Raw genomic sequence first — 25,596 nt, 5'->3', positions numbered from 1 at the left:
ATTTCTCCAGTCCACTCAGCTGGCAAAAATGAATTGCCCTTGTAATTGAAAGGAGCCAGCCATGTCACATTCTGTGTCTCACTGAATCTAGATCAGAAATGTATTAAGGGCACACGTGTGACTGTGGAGTACTCAGCCACTTGCACATTAATTTCACAAGCAAGCTGCTCCCTTGATCGGATCAAATGGACATAACTGACAGAGTGCCAATCACATACATATAAAATGGATACACTATGTGTGTGTGTGTATATATATATATATATATATCACCGTGATCGACCAGGCTATCAGATGTTGCTACACATCGCTGGTCACAATGCGCTTCGCATTGTTTTAGCCTTCAAATGACGCCGCCCCACTGGCTAAGCGAGGAAGCCAACAGAAGAAAGAGTGAGAGAAAGTTGTGGCGAAACAGTACAGCAGGGACTGCCACCACCCACTGCCGGAGCCTTGTGGAGCTTTAGGTGTTTTCGCTCAATAAACACTCACAACACCCGGTCTGGGAAATGAAACCGTGATCCTACGACCGCGAGTCCGCTGCCCTAACCATTGGGCCATTGCGCCTCCACGTATATATATATATATATATATATACATATATACACACACACACACACACGAACATACACATTATATATAACACAATAGACATGAATACACACACGGAGAAACAAACAGCAGAGGACAGAAGAGAAAAAAAAACAAAACGGAGTTCCTTACTTGCTCATGTCATCTTGACGTTCAGAGGCAAAGTAGAATGTGGTGCCAGCGTTGTGTACCTTGAAGGCACTGAAAGTAGAAACAGAAAAGGCATGAAAGGTCAGAAGTAAAGGGCTCAGGAAAGGGATAGAAAAGAAAGAAGGAACAAGAGGAACATAAAGATCTTTTCTTGGTAGTAATAATAATGATAGTAGTAGTAGTAGTAGTCCTTTGTATTTATAGGCACAAAGTTTGAAATTTTGCAGGGAAGGGGTCAGTTGATTACAATGACCCCAGTATTCAACAGGTACTTATTTTATCACCCTAAAAGGCTGAAACGAAAAAAGTCGACATCAGTGGAATTTGAACCCAGAACAAAGACAGATGAAATGCTGCTAAGCATTTTGCCTGGTGTGCTAACAATTCTGCCAGCTCACTGCCTAACATAATAATAATAATATATCCCAATTGATATAAATGTATCTGTGAAGACCTACCAAAAACTGAGCAAATATAAAGACCTTGGAATAGAAATTAGCAAAATGTGGAAGACTAAAACAATACCTGTTGTCATAGGTGCACTGGGAATGATAGCAAAAGGGGCTGATTGAACCCCAAAATGGCAGAAATTGAAAAGATAGTGCTCATGGGAACTGCCCATATCTTATGCAAAATACTTTCTATGTAATCTCAAGTTTTAAAACAAACACAATTTTGCTATGGTTTCTTAAACATTCTCTAGAACAACACTATGTACAAATCCAAATATATGGCACCGTAAGCATAACACCAACATGAACTTCTAACTTGTTGTCTCTTGAGGTCTCTGGGTGAGACTTGGAGTCAACTTGTATGAATACAAAGCAAAAGTCAAACATATAATAATAATAATAATAATAATAATAATAAAGACTTGTGAGAACAATACAAGAAAATTAACCAGATTCATGTAAAACATTACTTGAAATGTAACATATACATACATATACATAGATACATATATATACATACAAACATATATATATACATACAAACGTACATATACATACATACATACATATTATATATACATATATATATATATACATACAAAAATATATATACATACATACAAAAATGTATATACATATATATATATATAATACATACATACATATAATATATATACATACATATATATATAATACAAACATATATATATATATAATACATATATATATATAATACATACAAACATATATATATATACATATATATATACATACAAACATATATATACATACATATATATATATATATATATACACATACAAACATATATACATACATATATATATATATATATATATACATACAAACATATATACATACATATATATATATATATATACATACAAACATATATACATATATATATATATATAAACATACAAACATATATACATATATATATACATACATATATATATATACATACATACATATATACATATAGATGATAGATACATACATACATACATACATACACATACATAACGTGTTTATTCAAAAATACAGTGAGAGGGTCTGAAACAGTAGAAAGCCATCTAAAAAGACGATGACAACAACAACAACAGCAAAGGGACTTACCATCAGGAAAAGGGAACAAGAACATAAGACAATTATTATAACACAAAGAAGTACAACATAGAGTACAGCATGAAGTACAGCATAAGGAAACTGAAAAGACATTGTACATGCTACAGAAGGAAGCAGACAATATTCAGATTATTAAACAAAAAATAAATCAGTTGTTCATTTTATATAGAGTATATATCAGATAATCAGCCTGGCTGTCGGATGTTGTTACACATCGCTGACCACCATGCGCTTTGCATTGTTTTTGCTTTTGAATGACACCACCCCACTGGCTAAGACAAGCAGGTCGAGTGCATATATATATATATATATATATATATATATATATATACTCTTTAACTCTCTTTTACTTGTTTCAGTCATTTGACTGCGGCCATGCTGGAGCACCGCCTTTAGTCGAGCAAATCGACCCTGGGACTTATTCTTTGTAAGCCCAGTACTTATTCTATCGGTCTCTTTTGCCGAACCGCTAAGTAACGGGGACATAAACACACCAGCATCGGTTGTCAAGCAATGCTAGGGGGACAAACACACTCACACAAACACACACACGCATATATATATATATATATATACATATATACGACGGGCTTCTTTCAGTTTCCGTCTACCAAATCCACTCACAAGGCTTTGGTCGGCCTGAGGCTATAGTAGAAGACACTTACCCAAGGTGCCACGCAGTGGGATTGAACCCGGAACCATGTGGCTGGTAAACAAGCTACTTACCACACAGCCACTCCTGCGCCTATATATATATGTTTAAAACATATATATATATGTTTAAAAAAAAAAGTGCTCAGGTGCAACACAACTTGTCAGAAAGTGCGTATAAAGCATATGCAGTAATGTACAAATGTCTGGAAAGCGAACAATGTATGAGTCAGATACATGCTTGTGTGTGTATGGAGGGGAGAAAATCAGGTGTAGTGTTGGCGAATCTCAGAAAGCATGGAAGTTTGAAGGATGCAATGCTCCGACAACTAAAAACTGATGCCGGCAGTTTGTTCCATGCTTCAGCAACTCTCAGCGTGAAAAAATTTTTCCTAAAGTCATGGGAGCTGTGCTGTTTTCTGACTTTGTAAATATATCCACGGGTGTTAGACAGGTGGAGTTTGAAAAGGTGCTCAGAGTTATTGTTTGTAAGATGGTTGATAATTTATACACCACACGGTAACAACCAGATATTTGAAGGATGCCAACCCACAGGTTAGGCAGGGAAGTGGACATTTTCCCTGAAAAGAAAGCCAGTCTGTGGCAGGGTCACCCATCTACAGCTGATTGGACTGGAATGATGTGGAATGAAGCATTTTGCTCAAGAACACAACACATGGCCCAGTCTGGGAATTGAAACTACAATCTCATAATTGCGATTGCAATATCCTAGCAACTGGACCACACACCATCACACAGAAGTGTGTGTGTGTTAATAAAACAATGGTTTTGTTGATGGTATTAATTGCTTGTAGCCCATCATTAAAGTACATCTAGGCTTCTGGATTATGCTTTGACATGTTTTGTGTGATCTTTGTGGCCAAAAGCCTCATTCATGAAATGACATTCGCTTCCAGTGATCCATGCGAACAGGTCCAGAATGTTTGGTGTTTGTACATTCTTTTACTTTTTACTTGTTTCAGTCATTTGACTGCAGTCATGCTGGAGCACCGCCTTTAGTCAAGCAAATTGACCCCAGGACTTATTCTTTGCAAGTTTAGTACTTATTTTATCAGTTCTTTTGCCGTCTTGGTAATTTACGAGGATGTAAACACACCAGCATCGGTTATCAAGCGATGTTGGGGGGACAAACACGGACACACAAACATATACACATACATACATACATATATATATATATTATATATACACATATATATACGATGGGCTTCATTCAGTTTCCATCAACCAAATCCACTCACAAGGCTTTGGTTGGCCCGAGACTATAATAGAAGACACTTGCCCAGGGTGCCATGCAGTGGGACTGAACCCGGAACCATGTGGTTGGTAAGCAAGCTACTTACCACACAGCCACTCCTGTGCCTGTAAGATTATTAGAAACCACTTGGAAACAAATGGCAGTTGGCTACAAGAGCAACAGGAAGAGCACCCAGTTGTATGACGCACCGAAATAATACAAGTCTGACCAATGCTAGCATGGGAAAATGGACATTAACTTAGTAAATGATGAGACAGACAGATATACATACACACATACATATATACACAGTAGAATTGTGCTAGTGTCACATGTAAAGCACTTGGGTTGGTGTCATGTTAAAAGCCCCCAGTACACTCTGTGAAATGGTTGGCATTAGGAAGGGCATCCACTTGTAGAAACCATGAGAGAACAGACAATGGAGCCTGTGTGGCCCTTGACCTTGTCAGTTCTGATCAGACCATCCAACTCATGCCAGTATGGAAAACAGACCTATGTTGTGGACGTCGATGATTAGTTGTATCTGAAGAGGGTCAAGTGTGAGTGGTGGTGGTGGTGGTAATGCTGACCACAACTGTAGCAGTGACGTTGGTTGTGATAGCAGATGGAAATGGCAGAAGAAAAAAAAAAGTTGCCCCACGACATAACGAAATATATTTCAACACACAAGGTCACATCAAGAATCTTGCAAACCAAATACAACACACACACACACACAGATGGTGTAAAAGAAATTAAGAATTACCATTTTGTTCCTCATACATTCAGCTATTTTATGAATGTATAAGCAAATAAGTCTCTGTGTAGCTATGAGTATACACACACACAAATATACATAAATACACACATATACATACACATAGATACACTATATATATATATATATATATATATGTATGTATGTATGTACGTATGTATATATACACATACACAAACATACATAAATACACACACACACAAAACAATGTTTATTCAACATGTGTAAACAAACAATTTGAGGTCAAACAAGAAATCTAGAAAACAAGTGGAATTTAAGTGACGATTGTCTCCCCCTGGTTTGGAGAGAAGGGGGCGAGAGGGAGCGCAGAGTAGTGTGGAGGTGGGGTGGTGGTGGTGGTGGTGGGGGGGGGGGGCAGTGAAGACACCAGATCTCTGAGTACTGTAAATGGTAGCATGCTTGCCTGACAAGCAACAGATTCAGGTTTCAATCTGGTTCGTTTGCACTCAGAACATATCAAAGAGCGTAACTAAATCCTGAAAGGTATTTAAGTCAGACACACCAGGAATTCTGCCATTTCACCATTTCACCACCATAATCAATAGAAATAATAATAATAATAATAATAATCCTTTTTAATATAGGTACAAGGCCTGAAGTTTTCGGGGAGGGGTATAGTTGATTACATTGATCCCAGTTCATAACTGGTACTTATTTTCTTGATCCCGAAAAGATGAAAGGCAGAGTCTACCCCAGAAAGGATTTGAACTCGGAACATAGAGATGGATGAAATGCCACCAAGAATTTTGTCCATCGTGCTAACGATTCTGCCAGTTTACTGTCTTAATAACGAAAGTAATAATTATTTCAAATTTTTCCCACAGAGGCAGCTTGGGGAAGATGGGGATGAGTCGAATACATCGACCCCAGTCTTCAACTGGTACTTAACTTACAAACCCCGAAAATTTATAAACCCCAAAAAGATGAAAAGCAAAGACGACCTCAGCAGAATTAGAGCCAAGAACATAGCAATGGGCAAAATATTGCTAAGCAGTTCGTCCAGCAATGCTAACGATTTGGCCACTTTGTGCCACCTTAATGATAATAATGACAACAATTGTTTCAAATTTTGCCACAAGGCCAACAATTTTGAGAAGAGGGGAAAGTCGATTACACTGACCACCAATACTCAACTGGTACTTATTGACCCAGAAAGGATGAAAGGCAAAAAGGCAGCGAGCTGGCAGAATCGTTAGCACGCCGGGCGAAATGCTTAGCAGTATTTCATCTGCCGTTACGTTCTGAGTTCAAATTCTGCCGAGGTCGACTTTGCCTTTCATCCTTTCGGGGTCGATTAAATAAGAACTAGTTACGCACTGGGGTCGATGTAATCGACTTAATAACTCTGTCTGTCCTTGTTTGTCCCTCTAAGTTTAGCCCCTTGTGGGTAATAAAGAAATAAGGATGAAAGGCAAAGTCAAGTTCCGTGGAATTTGAACTCAGAATGCAAAGCACCAGATAAAGTGCTTCTAAACATTTTCTCGGATTCTGCCAGTTGGATGCCCTTCTGCCAATCCTCACCTGTTTCCAAGCAAAGTAATATTCCTCCATTGTCAGACATTCAGAGAAGATTGCAAATGAACAACACTGTTTGTATAACAGAGACACACGAACACACATATGAACTGAAAATGTAAAAAGTTGGAAGAATTCTGCTAAGCATTTTGGCAGAAGGTTTGCAGTTTTGAGGGGGAGGTGGGGGTTAGCCAACACCGGTGTACCCAGTTCTAGACTGGTACTTTGTTTTATCGACCCTGTCAGGATCAGAGTCAAAGTCGACCTTGGCAGGATTTGAACTCAGAATATAAAGAGCAAAAACAAATACTGCAGAGCATTTTCTCCTGATGCTCCAAACAATTCTGCCAACCACCACCCATAATAATAATAATAATAATAATAATGATCATGATGAAGATGATGATGATGATGATGATGGAGATGATGATGATGATGATGATAATGATGACGACGATGATGATAATAATGATGACGACAACGACGACGATGATGATAATAATAATAATATAATACCATTATTATTATTGTTAATAATGATTTCTTTTGTTCTTTATTTATTCATGAAGCCTGGAATATTTCAGATGAGGGTGGGTGGGCATACAAAGTTTATGAAACATAACAATGATGGGGAGGGGGAGAGAAGGGCAGAGTTATCATAATTTGTGTTGTTATGGCGATACAATCAGAAACGAAAACATATTTGTATTTTAACAAAGTGAGTCAGTGGAAAGACACTCCCTTTTGGTTTGATGACGATAATACCAACAACAACAATAATTGTTTTGAATTTTGGCTCAAGGCCAGCAATTTTAAAGGGAGACGGATAGTTGAGTACATCGACCCAGGGCTGGATTAAGGCCCATCAACGACCTAAGCCCTTAAAAACATTTCAGGGCTCCTCTATGTTTACGTAATCTAAAACACAAACAATTATAAGCCATAAATTATTTTCGTTTTTCAAAACGAAGCAAAATAACATTAAGAAGGCAGATAATGTTTATTTTTGCAGAATTCCATTTTATTTATATTTGAAAAGTTTTCTCCTATTTTTTTTTTTAAAAGCAAAATCTTTGATAAAATCCTCAAAATTAATCTCACATAACAGATCTTCTATACTTAATAGAGATAAGCTATTCCAAATATTCTTTTAGCAAGTTCAAAATTATTTCTTTGGTACCAGAAACCATTTACCATTTACCTTCATGCCCTAAGCACATGCTTATTTTGCTTAATGGTTATTCCAGTGTTGTAATGACTCCAGTATTTTACTGGCACTTTATTTTATCAGCCCTGTGAAGGGATGAGAAGTAGAGTTGACATCAGTGGTATTTGAACTCAGAAGACAAACAACTGGAACAAATACTGCAAAGCATTTCGTTCTGCCAACCTGCTACCTTGATGATAATATTAGTCCTTTCCATTTTTATCAACCCCAAAAGGACGAAAAACAGAAGTGACCTTGGCAGAATTTGAACTCAGAACGTAAAGGGCAAAGGGAAATTGCACTAAGCATTTTGTCCAGCATGCTAACAATTCGACTGCCTTACACAACAACAACAATAACAATAATAATAATAATAATAATAATAATGATTTCAAATTTTGGCCAATAGGTCATCAGTTACGGGAAGGGGGTAAATTGATTTTATTTACCCCGGTGCTTAACCGGTACTTAATTTATCAACCCCAGAAGGACAAAGGGCAAAGTTGACCTCGGCAGAATTTGAACTCAGAATTAAAAAACCCAATAGAAATAATACTGCAAAGCATTTTGTCTGACACACTAATGATTAAGCCAATTAATAATAATAATAATAACAACAACAACAGCAATAATAATCTTTTCTGCTAAAGGTACAAGGCCTGAAATTTGGTAGGAGGGGACTAGTTTATAACATCGACCCCAGTGCTTGACTGGTACTTAATTTATTGACCCCGAAAGGATGAAAGGCAAAGTTGACCTCGGTGGAATTTGAACTCAATGTGAAGACAAACAAAATGCTGTTAAGCATTTTACCCAACATGCTAACGATTCCGCCAGCTCAATACCTTAATAATGATAATAATGATAATAATAATAATAATAATAATAATAATAATATAATAAAACAGCATTCCAACACGACTATATAACACTTTGAAATACCTTTCAATAAATAAGAAAAGAAATGTAAAAATGAAAAGATATTGAAATAAAACAAAAACCATTTACAAACAGCAAAGTCACAATAGCAAGAGGCACCAGGTAAGGCATCAAAATTAATTAAAGCATGTGTGTGTGTGTGATGTGTGTGTGTGTGTGGTGTGTGTGTGTGTGGTGTGTGTGTGTGTGTGGTGTATGTGCTATACATAGATTAAGCACAGGACCAGAGTAGCCTAGAACATTCCAAGTAAGATTTATGAAAGGTGGGGAAGAAAAAAAGGTTTCTATCCCTTATTGTACACATACATAACACTGGTACAGCCACACACCAAGATGTACTTATACACACAGACAATATATACGTACACATTAACCGAGTGATGCAATTTTTGTTAATTACCAATAAGAGAAAAATAAGTCAGAATGGGCCATGGGGGAATATATTTGAACAACAGAGACAAATACAGGTCTATCAAATATCTGTTTCTTTATTACCCACAAGGGACTAAACATAGAGGGGACAAACAAGGACAGACAAACGGATTAAGTCGATTACATTGACCCAAGTACGTAACTGGTACTTAATTTATCGACACCGAAAGGATGAAAGGCAAAGTCGACCTCGGTGGAATTTGAACTCAGAACGTAACGGCAGACGAAATACGGCTACACATTTCGCCTGGCGTGCTAACGTTTCTGCCAACTCGCCAGTCTATCAAATATCATACAACATAAATCCTGGATTTGTTAAAATTTATCTCCAACTCCAGAGTATCAGTTCCACATCTCAACCCATTTTTGCTTAAATTATGCAAATTAAATTATGCAAATTACCAAAACCATATACACATATGGATATAACTGTGTATGTGTGTGTATACTTAAAACTGTGCTATTATGTAAATGAGTTATGCCCTCATTCTTGATTAAGTTTTGATAATTAGTTCCTTGCTACAAACATTTAGCACCTAAAGAAGGAAAGATTCAGAAATCTTGAATTGTTAAATAACAGAAATGGCAAGTTCAATCCACACTCAAGGCTGTTAAAATCAAGCCTTGTTTTTATTAAGAGATAAAATATTCTTGGCTATAAACTTGTATATTTATTGAATTAGCATTTTTTACCACGTGGAATTGAAATTACAGCTGGATCCAATTATAATCTAACTAGATTTCCTTTCAAGAGTTAAATACTCAAATAGAAAGACTCGAAACGTGGGTTTTGGACATTCAAGTAATCTAAGGCATGCAGAGTTATGTCCCTTCCCCAAGGACGTGATTCGTTGGCGTTCTAATCATTTTTGCATGGACATGTAGCCAAATACTATGGCCCAGTTCTGGAAACTTGGAACATGTGGCAGAGAAACAGAAAAACATATAATCAGCCCAACACGAAGAATGGAAAATAAAAACACTAAAAACAACAGCAATAATAATATGTAACATTAATAGAGATTTATATGACATTGTCTAAAATATATATATATATATATATATACACCATGTAGACACGTGACTGCTCATACTCACCCATGTTCACTAAATGAGTGCCAAAAATTTAGAAAAGTAAAGAAAAAAATACAATAAAGTAATAAAAAGATTCCAGTGAAAATGTGACAATATTGCAGAGTGAAACAAAATTTGTGAGAAAGATTCTACACACACACACACCACACACACACATATATTCATAATATATATGTGTGTATGTGTGTCTATATATATATATATATCATACAAACATAATTTACACCTAAGAAGAAAAATTAGCTAATTCTGTCATATGTTTCAACTGATTTACCAAGAGAATATCCATTTATAATTAAATAATTAATCAATACAATCTATTTAGCAAAACACCTTCATCAGGGAATTTATTTAATATCTATATATCTATCTATCTATATATATATATATATATATATATATATATATATATATATATATAATTCAGGGTAAATACTTGATAACTGTAAGCACTTGTATATGCCAGTTAGTGGTGTAGGTGATAGGGTATATTTATCAAAAGAAAAACAGGATGCAGAGGATTTAGCGGTACATATGTTTCTGGCTTTATTGGACAGTTTATATCAATGCATAATTGATGTAACATGTAGGTCAACAGCCTTCTTCAGCCGCGCACAATTACCACACTAAAGGCATGTATTACATTATTGCAGGTTTGAGAAGAAGTTTGTATATATATGTTCAACTGCTAGTGTTGTTTAGACTTGCAAGTAGATTATCCTCGCCTGGTCTGCTTCCAGTATGGTAGTTAGGTAACTACTTACTGTAGCTAGTAGTATTACTAGTGTGTGATAGACACACACACTTCAGTTCTGTAATATGATGCAATAAAGTGTTTCCCTGTTGGTCGATTCTGTGGTGAAGCATTTAATTCACTCGGAATCTCCAAACCACCACAATGCTGGAACGTATGGTTTATCTACGAACGATATAAGCTTGTACTTGTTGTAACTTGACAAATAAAGCAAATACGCAACCGAAATATTGCAAAACTTTTGACTCGGCACAGTCTATCGACTGCTCCTTATTTTCTGAGAGAGAAGAAGAGGAAGGAAGAAAGAGGGAGAGGACGAGAGAGAGACCCACATGAAGAGCAATGAGACTCCATGTGTGTGTACTGCATTGTTTAATTGTGCAACACATGTGATTTGCAAACCATGTGGTCACAGCAAAACTAAACATACAATAGTTCTAATTAGTGCATGCGTGTGTTTGTGTGTGTGTGTGCATGTAGGGATATGGGAGAGGGAGTGTAAACAGAGGGAGAAAGAGAACAATAATGGGAAGGATGAGCTAGGTGAGGGGTGGGGAGTGGGGTAGCAGGAGCAATAGGGAATGGAGGAGTGGAAGTGGGCGGGATGGTAGGAGTACAAGAAAGAGAAAGCAAGAGACTGGGAGAGGGAAAGAGAAGGGGGGGCGAGAAAGATGTGAGGTAGATATGTAGAAAGGAGGCAGTGAGGGTGAATTGTGGAAGAAAGAGAAAGGTGAACAGATGACAAGGTATAACCGAGTATCTAAACACACACACACGCACACACACACACCAAGACCTCTTTGATGAAAAGAACCGACTTACAATTTCTTGGATTTCATTTCAGGAGCAGGTGAGACTTTAAATGCAGGTAAATGGATCACACCCTCAGCTTTCAAATCCTGAAAAAAAAACAAGACAATATCTCAGATAGGTTAGTTAAGGTTCCCACATCACTTGACACAAATACACATTCATATACACAGCAGGAGAAAGGAATCACTCAACAGGTCTGACCCCTCCTTGCTAGTATACTATCTATATTATATTCCCTATTCTCTCTTATACTCAAGTTCTTGTACATTGAAACCATGTCCTCACACCTCTCTCTTTTCATCTCTCTTTCCAGCTGTTCCATCCCATTCTTATATAATGTAGGGAGCAACCATGTATCTCTCCACATCAGTAGTTCCCAACCATCTTTTAATGCCTATGGACCCCTTTAACTCCTGTCATTCAAGGCTTAAAAAATCCATTTATATTTTTTATGTTATCAGGAATTGTATACTCATTACTCCTTTACTTGTTCCAGTCAGTTGATTGCGGTCATGCTGGAGCACCGCCTTTAGTTGAGTAAATTGACCCCAGGACTTATGCTTTGTAAGCCTAGTACTTATTCTAACGGTCTCTTTTGCCAAAATGCTAAGTTATGGGGACATAAGCACACCAGCATCGGTTGTCGAGCGATGTTGGGGAAACAAAAACAGACACATACACACACATATATATATATACATATATACGATGGGCTTTCAATTTCCATCTACTAAATCCACTCACAAGGCTTTGGTCTTCTACTATAGCCTGAGACTATAGTAGAAGACCTTGCCCAAGGTGCCACGCAGTAGGACTGAACCCAGAACCATGTGGTTGGTAAACTACTTACCACACAGCTACTCCTGTGCCTATAAAAAAAATGTTGAAATATTTTGTGTATTGTAAGAGGATAACTAATTTATTGCAGATAAATTTTAACAAAATCTTATATGGACCCCTGAAGGGCCATTTGGATCTCGGTTGAGAACTCCTGCTCTACAAAAAGACACTTGATCCTGTCCTGGCACAAAGCCAGCTTCCTCCCTATTACAACCCGATTCAGTTGAGAGCTTTTATGATGTTTATTTTATCTTTTTCTTTTGCAAGTTACATGGTAACCTTGCTTGTGCTGGTGACACAGAAAATAAGGCACCCACTACACACTGTAAAGAGGTTGCCATAGAAACCCTGCCAAAGTAGACATTGGAGCTTGACACCATCCTCCAACTCATCAGATCCTATATCAGCATGGAAGACAGATGTTAAATGATGATGATCAAGATTAATCATGCTGATACAGGTACATACAAATGCAAATTAGCTAATTGTGAATCTATCTTAAGCAGATCAGACCGAAAATGTCGCTAGAAGCTAGGATCACCAAGCATAGATTGGCATATTTTGGTCATGTTATGCAAAGAAAATCCCTGGAGAAGGACATCATGCTCGGAATGGTCAGTGGCAAGAGAGGAAGAGGCCGACAAAGAACCAGCTGGCTTGACACCATCAAGAGGGATACCGGAATGGACATAGCCAATCTGAAAGAAGCAGCCCAGGATAGAACTGACTGGAGGACACTGATCAAACAAGTGACCAAGAGTCGACTTCGACTGAGCGGATAGATAGATAGATAGATAGATAGAATCTATCTTAATAACTGTTTGTAATTATAAGCTCCATAACCTAACAGGCCACAAAATTCAAAACAGACTTTGAGTTTAATAAAATGATATAAAAGCCAATTTCGGTGCCTTACGTCATTTCTCTTGTAGTGGAACATGTTGCTTTCCTTCAGAATACACCATCGTTTCTTCCAGTTCTTTCCCAGAGGCCCTGCACTCTGTTTCTTCTTGTATAACCAGCCTTCACAATCCCCTCGGCCTAAATCTTTACAGGAAATCCTCCTGTCTGCGGCTGTCAAAGACAAAAGAAAACACCAGAACTTACAACACAAAAAAGACAACAACAACAACAAATAACAATTTCATTTACCAAGATATAATACATCGTATTGGGACAGGGGTTTTAGACATTTTGGCACAACAGTTCTGGCCTTGCTTACTTGGTGTCACTGATTTGATGGTGGAGGCACGTGGCTTAGTGGTTAGGGTTTCAGCACCATGATCGTAAGATTGTGGTTTCGATTCCTGGACCGGCGACGCGTTGTGTTCTTGAGCAAAACACTTCATTTCACGTTGCTCCAATCCACTCAGCTGGCAAAAATGAGTAACGCTGTGAATTTCCCCGTCCAGCTGGGGAACACATACGACATAGAAACCGAGAAACCGGGCCCATGAGTCTGGCTACGCTTTAAAAGGGCACATGTATGTCCGTCTCTAGTGCCAAAAAGTACAGTTAGTAAAACAGATTCAATGTCCAGTCAGTCATGCCAAATTACCAGTGACCAAACAGCCTTGACCAAACATCTCATTCTGTTGAGAAAAGGGTTTTTGGCCCTGTGGCAAGTTGAATAATCACCATTCATCTTGAGGAGGGTTGGTCAACTCATCATAACTAAGTTATACATGGTGGGTACTGTGATAACCAGTGGCATATAACAAGTTACCCTGGCAATAAGCCATACAAAGCAGGTTTGCTCCATACATGGAAGTTTGCCCTGGCAATCCTATCATCGTCGTTTAACGTCCACTTTCCATGCTAGCATGGATTGGACGATTTGACTGAGGACTGGCGAACCAGATGGCTGCATTAGGCTCCAGTCTTGATCCGGCAAAGTTTCTACAGCTGGATGCCCTTCCTAACGCCAACCACTCCGAGAGTGTAGTGGGTGCTTTTACGTGCCACTGGCACGGGGGCCAGTCAGGTGGTACTGGCAACGACCTTGCTCGAATTTTTTTACACATGCCAACGGCACAGTTGCCAGTAAGGCGATGCTGGTAACAATCCCACTCGAATGGTGCCTCCTACATGCCACCGGCACGGAAGGCAGTTAGCCGCTCTGGCAACAATCATGCTTGGATGGTGCTCTTAGCACCCTACTAGCACGGGGCACAAGTGCCAGTAAGGCGAAGTTGGCAACGATCACACTCGAATGGTGCTTTTTATGTGCCACTGGCATGAAAGCCGGTTAGCCGCTCTGTCACATAAGAAATAGCCCTAGTAACCAGTTATACATAGAAGGCTGCCTTGGCAATCAGTTTGTACAGGGAAGGCTTCCAATAGCAATCAGATATACATGGCCAGTTGTCCAAGTAATTATCTACAGGTGCAAGGTTGCCCTAGCAATCAGCTAATACATGAAAGGTTGTCACAAAAATACCATTTGTACAGTGTGGATTTCACGAGCAATTCAATTATATAAGTGAGGGTTGCTGTAGCAATCAAAGTATACATGAAATACTGCCATAAAAACCAGCTATACATCAGTTAAGTTGCCCTGGCAATCAGTTACGTATGGCAGGTTGCCCTGGCAATTAACTATATATGGCAGGTTGCCCTGGCAATTAGCTGTGTATGGTAGGTTGCCCTGGCAATTAGCTGTGTATAGCAGGTTGCCCTGGTAATCATCTGTATGTGGCAGGTTGCCCTGGCAATTAGCTGTGTATGGTAGGTTGCCCTGGTAATCATCTGTATATGGCAGGTTGTCCTGGCAATTAGCTGTGTATGGTAGGTTGCCCTGGCAATTAGCTGTGTATGGTAGGTTGCCCTGGCAATCATCTTTGTATGGCAGGTTGTCCTGGCAACCTGCTATATTTAGTAAGTCACCTTGACAACCAGATATAAACTAGCAGGTTACCTTGACAACTATCTATAAATGACCCAGCTGCCTATAATTAGCCTGTTTATAATTAGGTTGCTTATAATTAGTCATTATCCAACTGTGCTACAAGCTGTGAGCAGCAAACAACATATGAATCTCTCTCTCTCTCTCTCTCTCCCTCTGCACTGGAATGTGCACTGTTAGATGCATCGAAATGCTGCACAGCAGCTGCATGTGACAATATTTAATTACAAAAGGAAAAGAAATAATATAGGTGCAATAGATCTTTGCAGCAGGTAAATGCAGCATGCAGTGTTGCAGGTAAAAGTGCATACTAATAAGATACAATAACTTGTTAATGGGTTGCTGTTGTTGTTGTTATGGTTAAAGGAGTCAGTAGCATTAGGTGTTGAGTGTGCGTGTGCATGTGTGTATGTGTGTGTGTGCGCATGTATATGTGTGTGTGTGTGCGCATGTGTGTGTGTGTGTGTGTGGTAGTACAGTGTGTGTTCACATTATTGCATTGTGCACATGTGTATGCGTGCATGAATGTAAATGTGCTGTAAGTATGTATGTATGATTATGCATGTGCATGTATAGGGGTATGTGTGTGTGTGTGTGTGTGGTAGTATATTGTGTGTGTTCACATTATTGCGTGTGTGTGTGTGTGTGTGTGTGTGTAAGATTATGTCATGCCTGTGTGTGTGTGTGTGTGTGATTATGAGTGTTAGAGTATGTGAGGGAGAGTAAGAGGCAAACAAGAGATAGAGAGAGAGAGAGACAAAGGCAATTAGAAGAGAAAATGAGAAAAAAGACAAGGGAAAAGGGGACAGAGAAGAGGGGAGAACAACAGGGTAATGTGAGATGGGAGGAGGGGGAAGAGGAGAGGGTAACAAAGAGGTGGGAAAGAACATGTGTGGTTAACCATAGAATGAATATGAAAGGAGGTGTGTGTGTGTGTGTGTGTGTGCAGAGGGTGGGGGGTCACAATCAGATATGGCTGTGTAGTTAGGACGTTCACTCCCCAACATTGTGTGTTTGGGGTTCAGTTCCACCGTGTGGCGCTTTGGGCAAGTGCTTTCTACTACAGCCCCAGGAAGACCAAAGCTTTGAGAGTGGATTTGGTAGACGGAAACTGAAAGAAGCCTGTCACATATAGGTTTTCCCTCCTATCTATTAAAGGAGGCACAAGCACTTTCACATGCATGTATACACATGACAAGAACTTCTGCCAGCCAAATTCAATCTCAAAGCTTCGGTTGGCCCAAAGCTAAAGCAGAAGACGTTTGCTCAAGATGCCACACAGTGGGACTGAACCTGAAACCATATCCTTAAGAAGCAAGCTTCCTAACTACACAGCCATTGTACAAGTGCATGTGTGTACAGGGAGAGGAGAAAGGTCCAGCGGTGAGTAACTGTTTTTCAAGAACAAGTGCTGCTCAGAGTTTGGCGACAGACATTTGAAAGGAATACTTACCAACTCGTTTTGATGTCTTGGCACGGCGCCTCACAACCTGAGACTGAAGAGGAAAACGGAAATCAATTAATTTAATTTAATTTAATTTTTATTGGCTCAAAAAGCAAAAAGCAATTAGAATTCAGTGTCATTCAAAATCTTCATCATATCCACTCACACATACGCACAGCATTTCACTGGCTTAGATTGTTTGATGTGATCATACTGGAGCAATATTTCAAGAGTACAGCCCCCTATACAAACTGCAACAACACATCTACAAAAACACACACAACATGATTCTGCATGGCATTTAACCAAGAAGAGACATTTCTGTGATACCCATAGTGAAAGCTGCAAATCCTTGACTGGGAAGGAGGAGTGACAAATATAGATACAAAGATACACACACACGATGGGATTCAACACAGTTTCCATCTACCAAATTTACTCGCAAAGTGATCTGGGGCTATAGATAAAGACACTTGCCCAAGGTGCTGTGTAGAGGGATTGAACCCAAAAGCACACAGTTACAAAAATTATAATGAAAGCTCGTCTTTCTTTTGCAGCTCATTAACAAGTAATGGTCACCTACTCATTAACGAGCCTGCTTCCATCTGTACATATGTACACAATGTTCATTATATAATTAATGCAATATAATTATGTGTTGGGGTATTGTCTAAGTGGAAAATAACGAGGTAAGATAAAGCGTGAATATATTTATTACAGGAATATTTCTGATTAAATATATACCATATACACACATTCATACGTGTTCACATACACATGCATATGTACATACATTAATAAACACACACATGCATATACCAATTTTTCACACATGCAAACACACACACACACACACACACGCATATCTCCATTTGTTCACACAAATACACACACACATGCCTACACTCATTTCTTCACGTGTTATACATATATACACACACACACACACATTCATATATATATATATATAATATATATATATACACACACACACACACAACACACATTCATATATATATATATATATATATATATATACCACATATATATATATATTATATATATATATATACACACACACACCACACACACATTCATATATTATATATATATATATATATATACACACACACACACACACACATTCATATATATATATATATATATATATATATACACACACACACTCATATATATATATATATATATATATACACACACACACACCACACCACACATTCATATATATATATATATATATATTATATATACACACACACACACCACATTCATATATATATATATATATATATATATATATATATATTATATATATATACACACACACATTCATATATATATATATATATATATACCACACACACACACACCACATTCATATATATATACACACACATGCAACATATTTTGCATGCACATTCATACACATATACAGACACGAATATACACATACGCATGTATATACCCACACAACACACATTCTCCCTCCAAAAGGCATTCAACAGTTTCTTTAATGGTATCCCTTCCCCCCTCACAACCTCCCCCACCGCATTTTATTCCACCCCACCCCCACCTTTTACTTCTGTCTTAAGTAAATGCAGCATGAACAACAACAACAAGAAAAACACCAAAACAAAAAGAAAACATTTGCTGTTTAAATTAGCACCATTTTAGATATTGTTTCTAGGTTTAAGTGGAGTGGTGGAGGTGGCGGCTGTGGTGGCAGTGATGGTGGTGGTGGTAATGATGATGGTGGTGGTGGTGGTGGTGATGGTAATGATGATAGTGGTGGTGGTGGCAGTGGTGGTGGTGGTGGTGGTGATGGTGGTAATGATGATAATGATTAATTATTATCAGTAATGATTATAATTATGATGATGATGGTGGTGGAGGGGTGTTCATAACGAGGATGGTGCTAATGGTGGTGGTGATGATTATGATGGTGGTTTGTGATGGTAGTTGATAATGATGATGATTATGAGCGTTTTGATGATGATGATGATGGGGGTAGTGGCGGTGGTGGTGGAGATGATAATGAAGATTATGATAATTTTGATGATAATGATGGTAATGAGGATAGTGATGGTAACGACTACAAAGAGGAAGAGTGGCAGAGTGGTGTGTTGAACATGAGAATCATAAACAAAAGCACAGGGTGGGGTGGGGCGGGGGTGTAAAGAGCGGGGTTGGTGTTGAAGGTGGTGGGGAAGGGGAAGGGTGTTGTTGTTGTTGTTCTCGTTTTAGAGTAAAAACAAGCCCAAAACAAACAACAAAACAAATGAAATAATTATGACAGCTGGTGGAAGTCAGTAGTGGAGGTCTCTTCTGGGTAGAGGAGTGACGGGAGGAGAAGAAGATGAATGAAGTGGGAGAGGGGTTAGCTACAAGCCATCCCCCACCCAGCTCACATTTGCTCTCCCTTTCACTCTCACTGTATTTGAAAGATATGCTGTTGTTTAGCCCCGGGTCAGCCTTGATTAAGCAGTCCTGTCAGTGGCATAGCTTGGGTGTGTGAATCACAAAGGGTAGCCACATTTTATATATATATGTGTGTGTGTGTGTATGTATATATATATATATATATATATATATATAAACAAAGGGCAGAGGAACTCTTGAGAGTCAACGGCCATCCAATAAACGTCTTAAGGCTGTATCATGCGCGGGGACATAGAAATAATCAGACTGAATACCCGATCGCGTGGTTAAACCATTGGGCGTGAATGACTCCTAGCCTTTGTTAGGGCATCCTTCTAGGAGAAGGTAACTCCGACACTGCGGCTCAGTGGTTACCGATGATGTTGACTTGTTCTTCTTTTCGGATTATGGCTGCTGTTGCTTAGTGAGTGGGATTGACTCAGTGCACAGCCTTTCCTCACTTTACAAAAAAATCTTCTTGCACAGGCATTGCACCATAACAACATTGATTAAGCTTCGTGCAATGGCCATACTCAATAATGAGGGGGCAGCCACCATATATATATATATATATTATATATATATATATATATATATATATATATATGTATGTATGTATGTATACATATGTGTGTTTGCTATAATTAAAGGTATGTTATGTTTAAGATATGGAGAAGCAAAGGTGTCAGTGGTAAAACAAAACTGAAGCTGGTCAAGACATTGGTCTGACCAGTTTCACTCTAGAGATGGGAAAACTGGAAAGTGACAAAGATGGAAGCAAGAACAATGGACAGTTTCTAGAATAGTTGACATCAAGAGGCTGCAAAGAGGTCTGAAATTACATAACTAAGACGACAATGGGCATCAACAGGGATAAGGATGAAATAAGATGCAGGTGCTGGAACCAGACCGGGGACATCCTCAGACAAGATTGAGAAAGTGATTGTTTGGTAGCACTAAAATGGAAGCCTGAGGAGAAAAGAGCAGCAGGGCTCTCAAAAACCACATGGCAAAGGACCATTGACAAGGAGAGGAGGAAGGAGAAGGTGGAATGAGACCAGAACAGCGGCAGAAAACCGAACTGGTTTGAGAGATTGTGTTGCGATCTTATGTCCCTCATGGTATGAAGAGAACAAACTATGTTTCAGGAAAAGAGGTGGTAGTCACTTTGGCCACTGCACAGGATGACCAAAACCCATGCTTCTGCCACAGGGACTAGAAATCAATGTAAAGCAGTGCTTCTCAACCATTTTGTTCAAACCGAACCCCAACCTCCCATCTTCTTTGTCATCACCTCCTAATGTCAGTCTTCCATCTTGGCATGGGTTGGATAGTTTGTCAGAATCCAACAGGTCAAAGGACTGCATCAAGTGCCAGTGTCTGCTTTGGCGTGGCTCCCGTGGTTGCTTACACTTTCTAACACTAACCACTTTACAGACTGCTTTTTTTCATGGCACCAGCACAAGTGAAGTCACAGTATAGCATACAAGACTAAGACACCGTTTAAAAGAATGAGGCTATACTTAGACAGGGAAGCACCTTTATGCAATATTATGAAAGATTAGATTATGAGGGAAGAGGCTGGGATAAGTTTCTTGCTGAAGAGGAGAGACATTCATTTGTTATTTATGCCCCATTTTCAAATAACCCTAGCCCTCTAAAATATTGCTGTGCCCTGCCAGTGGGGACATGCACTCCATCTAGAGAAATATCCTTCAACAAATACCTGTCTATAAAAAATTCTTTCTAGTTTTGGCACAAGGCCAGCAATCTTAGATGAGAGGGTTAGGCAATTACATCAACTCCACTGCTCAACTCGTACTTATTATCAACCCTGAAGAAGGAAAAGGATGAAAGGCAAAGTCAGCCTTAGCAGAATTTGAACTCAAATGTAAAGGGCGGCAAGAAATACTGCTCAGCCTTTTGTGTCTGCTGGATTAACAATTTTGCCATCTTGCTGCATATCTGCCTTTAATCCTTTAGCAATCAGAAGATCACTCGGTGAGATGCAAGGTTTATCGACATTGTGAATGAGTCGTGAATTATCTCATAACTTTGATGATAATTTTGAGAATGACCTTGCAGGGCAGTTGTGAGAGGCCAGACCTGGTCAGTTTGAATAGAAAACACCCTCGCAGAACACACACACACACAACCTCTACCACCATCACTACTAACCACAAACTAACAGATTAAGATTATCCAACCACTAATCCCATCCAAACACAATAGACAGTAAACAAAAATAAACAACACAGCCTAAAGGGATGACATGTGACTGCGAAGATGAGTGGTGGTGGTGACATGTGACTATAGTGGGGGTGGAGGTGATGGCACTGTGTTGATGATGGTGGTGGTGGTGGAGGTGGTACTGTGCATGACATGTGACTGAGGTGTTTACGTTGTGGCAGTGACAATAGTACTGCAGTGGTGGTGGTGGTCCTGCAGTAGGGGTGTGTGGGTGCCCCACTCTTGGAGTAGGTTGTTGTTTAACCCCATGTCAACCTTTATTAAGTAGACCTATGATCAAAGGCATTCCAGCCCTGACCATCCCGTCTTTGTAAAGGTTTTAAGGCTGGCAATTTTAAGCTGATAGGGTATGATTTGAGGGAAAGATGGCTATTATTTTTCACAGGTTTAGTGATATGTTCGGTGTGACATGATTAGCAAGGGTGAGTTTAGAAAGTAGGGGACCACAATGACTGAGATGTAGAAACCATGCCACAACAGAATTGGAGCCTGGCAGTCTCTGACTGACCAGCTCCTTTCAAACTGTTTGACCAATTCCAGCATGGAAATGGACATTATATGATGATGATGATGAATTACGTGTTATTACCACCACCACAGCAACAACAACAACAATGCTAACAACAGCAGCAACAACACTACTACTACCATCATGATACTACTACTACTTCTACCACCACCATCACTACAGCCCTGCTAATACCATCACTACAATACTACTACTACTACTAATACCACCACCACATTGCTAAAACCATCAGCAGCACTGCTGCCACCACTACCTCAAAAGCTAATATTACTACAACCATCACCACCACCATTCCAAAATTGGTAATACCACCAGAAGCAGCAGCATTACCATCATCATTACCACATCCATCACTGACTATCATTACTGCACCACCACCACAACCGCCACCACCACCGCCGCCACCACCACCACCACCACCACTACCACCATGAAGATGATAGAGATATTGGTGATGGTAAGGGCAATGGTAGAGGTTGATAGTGACAGCAGTAGTTGTAGTAGTGGTAGCAGTAATGCCTTAATCTGTCAAGGCATCCAGCCACATCATCATCATCACTTCTAGAGACCTACATGAAATTTGAGTCAGTGTCCTTCATATGAAACTGGTCAAGTACATATGCGGATGATGGCTGACCACTCACAGCCACTAACCACTAACGATGCAAACCCTTTTTGATGCACAACTTTCGAAACCCCACCACCACCACCACACATTCCCTGCCACCCCAACCCTTCTCTCTCTCACGACTGGCAAAATTGCGCAAGAAACAAAGGCCAGTCTGTATATTTTCAGGAAATTCTAGCCACTTGAGAGTCGAGTGGAACTTGGTGAGGCTAAGCTTTCAGACTGACCACAAAATATTCTATAAAAAAAAAAAAAAAGGAACCCCCCACCCCAAGGAAAAGAGCAAATATGTCAACTCTGAGACCAATAACACGAAATTGAAAGCTGACAAATACATCCGGTCTTTAAGGACCTCACCTAACCCTGTGCACCACTTCAGATGATGAATTAATGGCTGTCTCATTTCTCTGCTGGCCACAACATGCAAAACTGTGTGGTTAAGGAGTTCACTTGGGAACCACATTGCTGCAGGTTCAATCCTGCAGTGGAGGAGCATTGGAGCAAGCATTTTCTACCACAGCCTTGGCTGGCTGGATCAACGGCTTTGGGTGACCCAAGCCCTTATTACTGGACACCTTAGAGGTTGAGTGGATTTGGTATATGAGCCAACTGACAGCTTGGGAGAGGAAAAAGGACCATCTTAATGGCATTATAATTCTGCAGGAAAATGCAATATACTGCGCCCCTACATGTGCAATCACAACATAATAACATACATCATTAACGGGATCCCTAGAGGCGTGGGAGGGCCCCTATTGTGTGCTCCTTATGATGGTACTCTCTAGAGTCGGATGAAAAAAAAAACCCAGTCAAATATGATTTGAAATCAGAATCTCTCATAACATCATTCCAATCATCATGGTAACTGGCCTTTTTTTTTCACATGGTCATCCACCCTGCAAAAAATAGCAACCAAATCTTTCTTATGATACACCTACCATCTCAAAAAAGTGAAAAAAGGATGTGCGCTAAACAATGTAGTGACCCTCCATATATAAAAGTATGAGGTGGTCATGGATGGATTGCCTTATGATTATAGGTCTCTTGGATCAGGACTAATTTTAGGCAAAACATCAGACAGTTGAGAAATAAAATGCAAAGGCAACCACAGAATGGTTTTGCCAAACCATTAAGCCATGGGGATGTAAACAAACCAACACCAGTTGTCAAGTGGTGGGAAGGAGGAGTGACAAATATAGATACAAAGATACACACACAAGATGGGATTCAACACAGTTTCCATCTACCAAATTTACTCACAAAGTGATCTGGGGCTATAGATGAAGACACTTGCCCAAGGTGCAGTGTAGAGGGATTGAACCCAAAAGCACACAGTTACACAAAAAAAAAAACTAAACCACAAAGCCAAGCCTCAACTGAGAATTCCAATATCAGAAGAGAATCTTTTACAGAATGCCAAAACTATTTTTAGACGTTCCATCCGTTCTTTCTCGTTAATTAGACACATTGTGCAGATGCCCTGATACTGCACTATCTGCATTGTCAATGTGCAAGCGTTATCGATATTTCCATCACGTTATATACTGCAGCATCTAATGCAGCTTATTGCGCTTGTAATACACATGGTTGCTGAACTAAAGGCCTGATGCACTGCCATGTATAATAGTGGTATTGTGCACATACTCAGTGATGCACCTGTTATTGCCCACTGCACTATGAATGTTGAACGACATATCTGCAGTCTGATGCACCTGTGGAACTACAATGCATGACTGCTGCATCACACCTGCTACAATGTGCAACAAGTTACTACCTGTTGCACTATTTGCATTATAGCTGGTGAACCACATGTTCTACTGAAGAAAACTTCAAATAATGTAGTCCTAGATACACTTAGCAAAAATATCTACTGGATTAGACCAGCTTAAATTAACCCTTTAGCATTTAAACCGTCCATATCCGGCCAAAAGTATTCTACCTGTTTTATGTCCAGACTGGCCAGATTTGGTCTCTCACACCAACCCTACAATATCGTTTTAAAAATTAACAGCTACCTCATGAAAATCTCATAGCACCAAGATAATGCCTGATTAGTTCAAGGCAATGTGGATAAAAAAGGATTAATTTTGGCAGAATAATGCAAACACTAAAGGGTTAATCCTTCTAACACCAACTGCCCTTGGTTCTCTGATACAAATTCCTTGCTTTAAAGTGATCTTAATTTAAACCTTTTTTGCTACAGGTTAATTGAAGTTTTAAACATCAGCTCAATAATGGCGACAATCTTTTACTGCATCGTTATTTATTTATTTTTCAAAATTAATTAAATAAAGGACAGAGAGTTTTCAACAGAAAAATATTAACAAAGGAGTCAAATGAATCCTTTTGCTACCATTTTACGTGAGACCACTCCTGGTTCTATAATTCAAACTTCCTGTTCTAAGGTGACCTGAATTAAAAACCTTCCATCAAAATTCCTCCAAAACACCAACTTAATAATGACCAAATTATTTTACTAAATTCTTTATTTTCAAAATATGACACAGACTTCCCGTTTTAACCCTTTTGTGTTCAGATTATTCTGTCAAATGTGATGTTTGTTTATTTAAAATGGTTTGAATTAATCATGCATTATCTTGTAGTTTAGAGATTTCAGTGATGTGATTTTTTAGCTTTAGAATGACATTGTAGGGCTGAGGTGAGGGGTGAGATCTGGTCAGTTTCAATATAAAATAGGTTAAATATTTTGGCCAGATATGGCCGGTTTGAATGCTAAAGGGTTAAAGTGATCAAAGCT

General features: G+C 39.0%; 1 protein-coding gene across 7 annotated transcripts in view; it reads right to left on the bottom strand.

The window, feature by feature from the left end:
* LOC115222874 overlaps window positions 1–25,596 on the bottom strand; it is a 200,771-nt gene that overhangs the window by 6,421 nt on the left and 168,754 nt on the right. For 6 of the 7 annotated variants that reach the window (XM_029793246.2, XM_036511955.1, XM_029793248.2 and 3 more), the window contains 5 exons: window positions 17,002–17,044; window positions 13,560–13,717; window positions 11,813–11,889; window positions 10,240–10,248; window positions 724–792 (listed from right to left, as the gene is read on the bottom strand). In XM_029793246.2, the coding sequence (XP_029649106.1) occupies window positions 724–792; window positions 10,240–10,248; window positions 11,813–11,889; window positions 13,560–13,717; window positions 17,002–17,044 (356 nt within the window). The remainder of the gene's footprint in view (window positions 1–723; window positions 793–10,239; window positions 10,249–11,812; window positions 11,890–13,559; window positions 13,718–17,001; window positions 17,045–25,596) is intronic. The other variant, XM_029793247.2, reaches the window with a different exon arrangement.

The sequence above is a fragment of the Octopus sinensis genome, linkage group LG21 (genome assembly GCF_006345805.1).
Source record: "Octopus sinensis linkage group LG21, ASM634580v1, whole genome shotgun sequence".
NCBI lineage: Eukaryota > Metazoa > Mollusca > Cephalopoda > Octopoda > Octopodidae > Octopus > Octopus sinensis.
Note: the sequence above shows the minus strand (reverse complement) of the source record. Positions and strands in the feature narration are given on the sequence as shown.